The sequence below is a fragment of the Pagrus major genome, chromosome 4 (genome assembly GCF_040436345.1).
Source record: "Pagrus major chromosome 4, Pma_NU_1.0".
NCBI classification, from domain to species: Eukaryota; Metazoa; Chordata; class Actinopteri; order Spariformes; family Sparidae; genus Pagrus; species Pagrus major.
The window spans coordinates 17,341,180-17,349,925 of record NC_133218.1 but is presented as its reverse complement, the minus strand read 5'-3'; the positions used below and the strand labels follow the sequence as shown (position 1 = coordinate 17,349,925).

General features: G+C 41.0%; 1 protein-coding gene across 1 annotated transcript; it reads right to left on the bottom strand.

Moving 5' to 3' along the window:
- Window positions 1–875: 875 nt before the first annotated feature.
- On the bottom strand, window positions 876–8,746 carry ildr1a (immunoglobulin-like domain containing receptor 1a). Its single transcript, XM_073464790.1, has 9 exons — window positions 8,562–8,746; window positions 7,693–7,863; window positions 6,341–6,490; window positions 5,762–5,881; window positions 5,412–5,558; window positions 4,323–4,445; window positions 3,972–4,147; window positions 2,185–2,796; window positions 876–2,026 (listed from the first exon to the last, which is right to left on the bottom strand). Exons 1-9 carry the CDS (start codon window positions 8,620–8,622, stop codon window positions 1,988–1,990), a joined length of 1,599 nt encoding a protein of 532 aa, XP_073320891.1. The 5' UTR covers window positions 8,623–8,746; the 3' UTR covers window positions 876–1,987.

Genomic DNA, 8,746 nt, shown 5'->3' with positions numbered 1-8,746 from the left:
GGATTCACCTGCCCTCAGACACAATCTGCCCTGAGACCAGGAGAGATTCACCTGCCCTCAGACAACTTCTGCCCTGAGACCAGGAGAGATTCACCTGCCCTCAGACAACTTCTGCCCTGAGACCAGGAGGGATTCACCTGCCCTCAGACAAAATTGTGGGAAACAATAGTCTCTGCCCTGGGACCAGATGAGACTAAACAGCCATGAGGAAAATCCTACAAAACAACTTCTGCCCTGAGACCAAAGGAGACAGTTGACTCCCTTTTGTCCAACTACGTTGCCCTGAGAACAGAAAAATACGACTTCTGCCCTGAGACCATCAGGGATTAACCTGCCCTCAGACAACTTCTGCCCTGAGACCAGGAGAGATTCACCTGCCCTCAGACAACTTCTGCCCTGAGACCAGGAGAGATTCACCTGCCCTCAGACAACTTCTGCCCTGAGACCAGGAGGGATTCACCTGCCCTCAGACACAATTGTGGGAAACAATAGTCTCTGCCCTGGGACCAGATGAGACTAAACAGCCATGAGGAAAATCCTACATAACAACTTCTGCCCTGAGACCAGAGGAGACAGTTGACACAGAGGGGATACAAATGGAGAAAAAAGCCTTTCTTGACTAAAAAACAACTACTTAACTATTTAACATTCTCGGCTTATAGCTTCAGAAAACACTACAAACCTGTCTTTGTTCTGACTGTGCCATGTTGATGTTCTCTGTGTTGTGACCTTTGTCATGCAGCTACCAACACAAGATAAAACTGTTATCAAAGTTCAAATGGTAATAAGGACAATAAACAGTTTTGTTATACCCAAAGGTAAAACATTTATTATCAATATTCTTCATAAAGACAAACCGACTGTACAGAGTAAAAACAAAAACAAATGAAAAAATGCTTTTAAAACATCAATGGAACATCCAGCAAGTCAAACGCTTTAATTCCATGTGGATGTGATTTTTATTCCACTGTTAACTTCTGAAATTAACCATGATACAAGAACGACAGGAAGAAAAGAAACCAGGTAAGTTTCCAAAACTGTACACTAAAAAAAAAGAACCCAACAACCGTCGTGCTGACAAACATCGTTTCGAAAGAAAAAACAACTTTCTGGACCGTTAACATTTATTTCCTCTGTCAACACCATTCAACTAACTCATCTACACACTGTGTTTACAGTTATTTAAAAGCACTGAGTGTAAATACTTAAACATGTACAAAAAGTTTTAAACCACTTTATCATCATCTGAACAGAGGCTGATGTCAATGCTAATAAAACACCTTTTCCTTCAAAACATAACTGAAACAAATACATTATAGTCACTTCAACTTATCCAGGAGACATGAAAAATAACTATTTACAAAAATTATAAAAAGCTATAAACTTATTAAAGCATTCACAAAGGTCTATTCATATTTATATGGGGTTTAATAGAACGTGGCAAATGTTTACTTGTTAATTAACTGGCCCTGAGAGTCATTTCTTCTGCACTTAATGTTTATTTTTTATGGCTTTAACAAAAAGTAGGAATTATCTGTGTTACTGCATAACAAATAAAGTGTTTTAAAGGAGAAACTTCACTTCCAAAAGAGACAAGAATAATCTAACAGGAAGCTTTTAGTCCAAAGCTCTTCTGAATATTTTCATTACACTGGTGAACCAGCAGAGGGGAATATTATCCCAAAAATCTGTTTAGTAGTCACAGTAAAGATTTACTGTTTTCTTAAGGAATGTCAGAAAAAAATAATATTTATAGGCTACCAAATAGGTCATCAGTGAATCTCTTGATCTCACATTTTATAAATCCTTCTGCCAGCTTTTCACTTCTGAACAAAAGGTAATAAAAAAGTTGGTTCTTGACTATTTAAATACATAAAGATTGTGTCACTTAAAAGTTTACCAAAAGCCAGCCAACAAGGCTCCCAGTTTTAGTGAGGTGTGCATGTTCTCTGAAACAGAGGTCGAGGGCGTTTCACAGCTGGAGGGCTCAGATGACGATGCTGGTGCCACTGCGAGAACTCTTGTCCTGAGAGAGACACACTAACTTTAGACTCACTTCACTAGGAATCAGTTTGACTCAGATTGTCTGTTATAATTACCGTTATTTGAGTGCGTGTGCATTTGTCTTGATGTAAGTGCGTTGCATGAATGTATGTCTATCAACTAAAGCAGTGTGTTTCTTACGGAGTAGCGTTCATTCCTCCGTGCACCTGGTTTGTGTCCAGGCTCGTACTCGCTGTAGGTGGGAGGTTTATCAGGCCAACCTCCACCTCCTCTCCTCCCTCCTTCTCCTCCTCTCCTGCTGCTGTCCTCATCATCCGAGCTCCAGGACCCTCTTGAGCGTGAGTAGTTTCCTCTGGACCTGCTGTCAAACAGGTCATCCCTAGAACGGGAACGGGGGCGGTCCATGCCTCCTCGTTCCCCATTGCGACTCAGCCCGTCCAGTAAATCCTGGCTGTGGCTCCTGGGAATGCCTCTAGACCTTGGTGGTGACGGGTAACGCCTGCCCGCTGGTCCTCGTTCATCACGGCGGCCGAAGCCACTGCGGCTGCTCTCGCTGGAGCTCGGGGGGCGAGTTTTGGGTGCAGGTGGTGGGATTCTGCCCTGTTCTCTTATCGGTGGAAGTGTGATGACACGACGCTCCATCGGGCCATCATCAAGGGCAGAGATCATGCTGGGAGGGCCGGGGGAAAATGGGACGTTGGTGGTCATGTGCTGTGGAGGAGGTGGGATCTGCTGCATGTGGTGGGATGGAGGTGGGATCTGCTGCATGTGGAGGGATGGAGGTGGCTGAGACTGATGGGAAGAAGAAATAGATAGAAATAACTCATAAATACAAATGACAACCACCACTTGCACATTTCAGTGAAATTTACAGGTATAGTATAAACTGTTTTGGCAGTTATAACATAAGCAATGCTGCAGTTTAACATTGTGTACCAACAGGAAATGACTCAATCAGTGCCCTGACAGATGTGGATCAAAATAATCAGAAAGTAACACAAAAAGCTAAATTCTTCGCTAAAGATTGTATCCTTTTGCTGTTCAGTGGTTTAGTAATGGTGCTTTGCTAATGAAATAAAACATTATGCTCCATCATAACTGCTTGTCCGATGGTCGAATAGCTTCGGTAACCTCTCTCTGTGACAGATGACTTAACTCTGCCTTCGACTGTGGCTATCCAGAACGACTAACTCTGATGATGACACTGAACAACACGCCTTACTAACTAGTTCTGATTGAGGATAAACCAACCCTAACCCTTCCATGACCTCTATGAGACACCCAAAGTCTCATTTAATCCACTGCCATGATAATAATGTTAACTTAAAATCACATTGATTAAGATTGCACCTTCTGCACTCTGTGTTGACTTTTTTTTGCAAAAGCAAAAGCTTTGAAAATAACTTGTTTGGTAGTTTGTGCAATTGCAAAACTGAAATGAAAGAAAAATTATTTGATTCTTTTAAAGATATATTGAGTAATATTTCTGCATTAAAATGTGTAAAAACAACTAGACCTTTGTTTTATTTTGTTGAGTTGTGCACATTCTCCTAAATGTTTCTAACAACGTTCAGAAATCCATTATTCTGCTCAAGGTAACAATGCGTTTCATTTGGTCGTGTGTCTCTAGAGCTTCTGGTAGAGGTCTGTGAACGTTCCTGCCTGAGTCACATAGATACGTTTTCATCAGCAAAGGTGGTTGTTAAACAATGAAGACAACTCCCATGATCCTACGCTACTTACATCTTCTGTTTTGTTTTGACTGAGAGATGACTGTAGCGGCAGAAATTACACACTGTGCATTAAACATACTAATTTTAATCAAAATAAAATAACTGATAATGTAACCACCTCCGTGGAACTGATACTAAAATACCAAGATATAGTAACCAGGATTGGTCGTAGCAAGGGTTTACATACATGATACATATCAGATTTGAGATATGAGAACATCTGTGGTTACATACCTGTAGCAGAGGACTGTTCATGTCCATCCCCCTCACCTGGCCCTCCAGGTAATCAAGCATCTGATTGGTGTGGGCAGGCGTGTGGTTGCCACTGGGAGGGGGCATGCTGTAAGCTGAAGACTGAGGAGGAGGGAGGGGCATGGGCTTCATGGGGAAGCTCTTGCCTGAAGCAGATCCTGGAGAGACAAAGACGTTCACAAAATAAAGTTACTTGATACAATGAATACCCACCTTCAGTCTGAAGGTGTTAAAGCCACAGTGTGCTCATTAACTGACTTACTGTGTAACATGATGTGTGTGTGTGTGTGTGTGTGTGTGTGTGTGTGTGTGTGTGTGTGTGTGTTTGTGTACCTGCATAGAGCAGGGGGTTCATCTGGGAGGAGGGATGGCTCATTGGTGCATAAACCGGCTGTCCTCCAAACCAGGGAGCCATGGCCCTCTGAGCATCCTTCATCATACGGTGCTGCATCACCGCTGAAAGATGAGGAAGCACAATATTCTTATTTGTTAATACAGGAAGGTTTTCTCTTAGTATTCATGCCACAGAAAGACATCTGCAATGTGAAGCTATGAGCCTTCAGCGAATCTAAAGTTACAGTGTTTTTTGTGTAATATTGTTTCCTTGCTGAGCTCCAGTGGAGGATTAGCAACACAAAGAGTGAATACTGTACTCAAAACACATCTGATTTGACTGATACAGACTCACAAAGCCTTCTGCTAAACTTAAAAATGCAATTTTACACAAAACAAGGAATGTAGATTTTAAATCACCCATCACATTCAAATCATGTTAGGAAGCGATGTTCTCAGGGTCAGTATGGACAGGAGGATGCTAACAACGATAAATAATTCTCGTAACGTACACATCGTCATGTCAGTATTGTTTTGAGATGGACTTGATAAAAGTTGAACTTATCCCTTAAATGCAAACAACCAAATTCAGAATATGTGTTTTTCCACTCGTAAGTTGCGTTTTTGTTTGTCGTCTATGTATTTCTGACAACACAAGTTGTGAATTTTATACTTATCACTAGCCCCATGTTTTGAATGCCTTGTTCACAGGTATAAAGACATTTTACAACACAACAACATTTTTTTTAGATATAAGCTCTTTTATAGTACTGCTAGGTCTAATTAGAATTTTATAACTTAACTTGGCAGTTTTTTACAGTTTTGTATCATATTATGTATTTATTTATTTACTTTCCTTCCCTGCTACAAGAGGTTTTCTGTCAAGGGAGTTTCTTTTTTTTTTACTAATTGAGAGGATTTTAGACCATATAAATACAATTGACTTGACAGAATGTGTTGACGTAGCGTTTACTGCCACCTACTGGCCAGGCCAATGTGAACAGAATATTTTTTTTAAACAAGGAAACAAAAATATCCGTTTAGAAAAGTCCCCATATGTGTGTGGACCAGGAGTTTTCCTAATGGTACCTTTTTCAGGACAGCAGCATTGCTGTGGGCAGCAGGGACAGCGAACATAGCAGCAGCATCTCTGAGGGCAGCACTGGCAGCAGCAGATACCGAAGAGGATGATGAGGAGGAGGGCTCCGATGACGATGAACAACACCGTTAACCAATCTGAGAGAGCAAGGAAGAGGCACCATTACTGCGGTGTGCTCAAAGAAATGGAGCGACAGAAATAGATGGGTATTTCTGTTACTGATTTTTGTTATAGCTCCCAACAGCAACCCACAAAGCCACACATATTCGAGGCACTATTCAGGGCTACAATAAAATCAGTGAGTGGATCTTTGACTGTGTTTTTTCTTCTCGTTTCTTACGGTAAACAATGAGTTTCACTTCTTTGTCAGAGTCTCCAGAGGTGTCTCCAGCAGCATCGACCGCGCAGAAGTACACCCCATTGTCCCACCACATCACCTCGTTGATCACCAGGTCTGCCTCTGTACAAACACACACACTTCCAGTTAAACAGTGGCAAAGTAAACTCTAAAGCACTTTTTAAACAATCCAAGTATCTCCTTGTATTGTGATAAAGCAATACATTGGTTAGGTTGCAACTAGCAATAATTTTTATTAATATGTGGATCATTTTCTCAATTATTAATTCATTGTTTGGTCTAGAAAATGTGTCCAAAACTGACATTTTTTAAAAATGTGTCTGACTAACATTCAAAAAGACGAAAACATATTCACAAAACTGAAACAGAGGACTAAGAAAACTACAAAATATGGCAAATAAGTAGCCACTACCAGCGATTTTTTTTCTTTTGGCATAACAAATTACTTAAATTATTAATCAATTATCCAAATTGTTACAGATTAATCTTCTGTCAATCGATTAATCAACTTTTCATTTCAGCTCTATTGTGCAGTATGAACAGGCAAAAGTGAAAACTCACTATTCTGGATGGTGATCCTGCGCTCACGGTACTCTGCTCCCAGTGTCGGCTCGTTGCTTCCTCTCTTCTGGATCACCGTGCGCACCGTCCGCTGACGATCTGGACAGTCATTGGCTGGGTCCTGTCCCAGCTGTAGTGCAGACTGGTACGCTGCAAAACCAGAGGCAACGCTTTCATTATAAATAAATGACAATCGTTCCTGTGATTGGCAACCACGCCATCCCCTTTGTTTTATACCTGTGTGCTTGGTAGGTATGATGATCAGAGCATCTTTACTGTGAAGCATCACACAACGCTACAGCCATTCTGGATGAGTATTGACTATCCAAATAGTGACACCAGGGAAAATGATGGAAATAAGTCCAGGACTTTATCGTTCTAAATCTGACAAAGTTGGAAATTTCTATTTGTAGACATTAAAGAATGAATACTACTGACTACAACTTCCTACTTTAATGATTCTCTCACTTTTCCTCTACATGTGTTTTTAAGTGAAATGCCAAATGTTAGCATGCAAACCAGGATGCGTTAGCATTTAACTAAAAGCACTAAGTACAGATACAAGCTTCACATAGTTGCTGGCATGACCACAGACTCTCAGTCTTCTTATAAATATACTAAAATGTTGAAAAAATAATACCAAAATCCAGAGCGAGAGCCTTTATCAACCATGTAAAATCACGTATAGCTTAGCGTCAGCAAGTCCCCACATCATAATTAAAGGATTCAATGGATTTATTTCTCACATAAACAAGCATAATGAGGAGTGAAATGCAGTATAATGGCTGAAAAAATGAGAATGAGACAAAATAGATTTTAAAAAAATGATATGATTTGATTTGACATTTCTCATGGTGCACTTATACTGTGTATATCCATATATATGGCAATAAAAAGGTGCATGAAGCAGAATCTTAATTGTTGTCTGTGAGTGGTTTTTTATGGGAATGTCGTTCTTTCAGATCAATCTGAGGAGTACCTATGACTTGCGAGTTCCTTATTTTATCAGAAGTTGTCATGTGAGTGTGGGACTTGCACTGGTCTGGTCATGGTCTTGACTCCGTCTCAGTTTATGTGAACTTGACTACAACAGTGATGTGTTTGACTTATAGCTACAGAGCTAGAAAGTCTGTTAAACAAGGATGACTTCTCGATGCTGAAATCATTATTTATCATCATCAACCGAGTGTTCATGATCAGCAAGAAGATAGTTGGAGCCTACAGTTAATACATCGTCTAATTACTGAAAGAAATCTGATATGCAGATTAGGCTGAAAACATACTGGAAGTTTTTTCTCATTTTTACTCCACTATGCTTTCTTCTGATGTGGGGGGTATGTTGCTTACTGTACCTGTGGAGTAGTACTCCAGCACGGGGTCCTTGCAGAAGGACTTGAACCTCCAGGTGACCAGAACATCTTGGAGGTTTGCTGAGGTGGAGAAGTCACAGCGGAGGATCACTGAGGCAAACAGAGCTGTGCTGCGCTCCTGCTGGGGAACAATCACCTGGATACACACCGACACTGTGGAGGGACGGGAAACGCACGTTTACTTCTGCAAGTGTGTAAGAATAAAGCCATCTCATGTGCCCAAAAGATGCTGGCAGCTCACAGAAACAGTGGCCTGTGTCATGTCAAAATGCAGAGGAGGAAAAGTAAGGTAAGAAGGAAACAATGTGTGTGTGCGGGGAAAGGGGTTGTTTCTCTCATTTCAAAGTGGCAGAACCAGAAAAACAGGTGACACAGACACCGGAAATGGCTTACTGTGAAACTACCAAGCAAACATGGAACCTGGAATGAAACCTGTTGAGTCAAACTGCCTCTGAATGTGGACAGGTCACAATGACTCACTGAAATATGATGGAAGACGACAGAAATCTTAGGTTCCAGTTAATAAAACACAACTGGGTCATCTGATACCAAGCTGCAAAGTACTCTAAATTAAGAGAGGACATTAATAATAAAATGGTGGGGAAAACTCTACAAAAGAGGCCTTTATTGTCTTTGTCTTAGCACATTTCAACCACATACAGTAGCCTATGAGCAGGCCGCTGTAAACAAGATATCCATCTCTGCGTCAGATAAACAAAACTGTCATGTGACCGATACCTCCAGCTTGGCTAGTTTCCCTCGAAAATGTCGACAAACTTTTAATTTAATAAACAGACACACAAGATGTAATTTAAACCAACATGAGGTAAATGTACAGAAATAAAAATTACCTTTCAGTAGCGACAGCAGGAGGACTGCGGCGGATAGTCTCCGCATGGTGACACGAAACATAAGCACCGACTAAAACAAAGTGTGAAACAAAACTCCTCGACTGACAGTGAAAGAAGAGGAAGACGAAACCTTGTTCTAAGCTGAGCTCAGATCCAGCTGTTCATCGTGTGGTCCTGTGTGTTTG

What these genes read in the sequence shown, in the direction of transcription:
- ildr1a (XM_073464790.1), bottom strand. Translation starts at nt 8,622, where the DNA reads ATGTTTCGTGTCACCATGCGGAGACTATCCGCCGCAGTCCTCCTGCTG. An exon ending in ATGCTGCTGTCCTGAAAAAG is followed by an intron (nt 4,446 to 5,411) that starts GTACCATTAGGA and finishes CTCATCTTTCAG; the next exon opens with CGGTGATGCAGCACCGTATG. An exon ending in GGAGGAATGAACGCTACTCC is followed by an intron (nt 2,027 to 2,184) that starts GTAAGAAACACA and finishes TGTCTCTCTCAG; the next exon opens with GACAAGAGTTCTCGCAGTGG.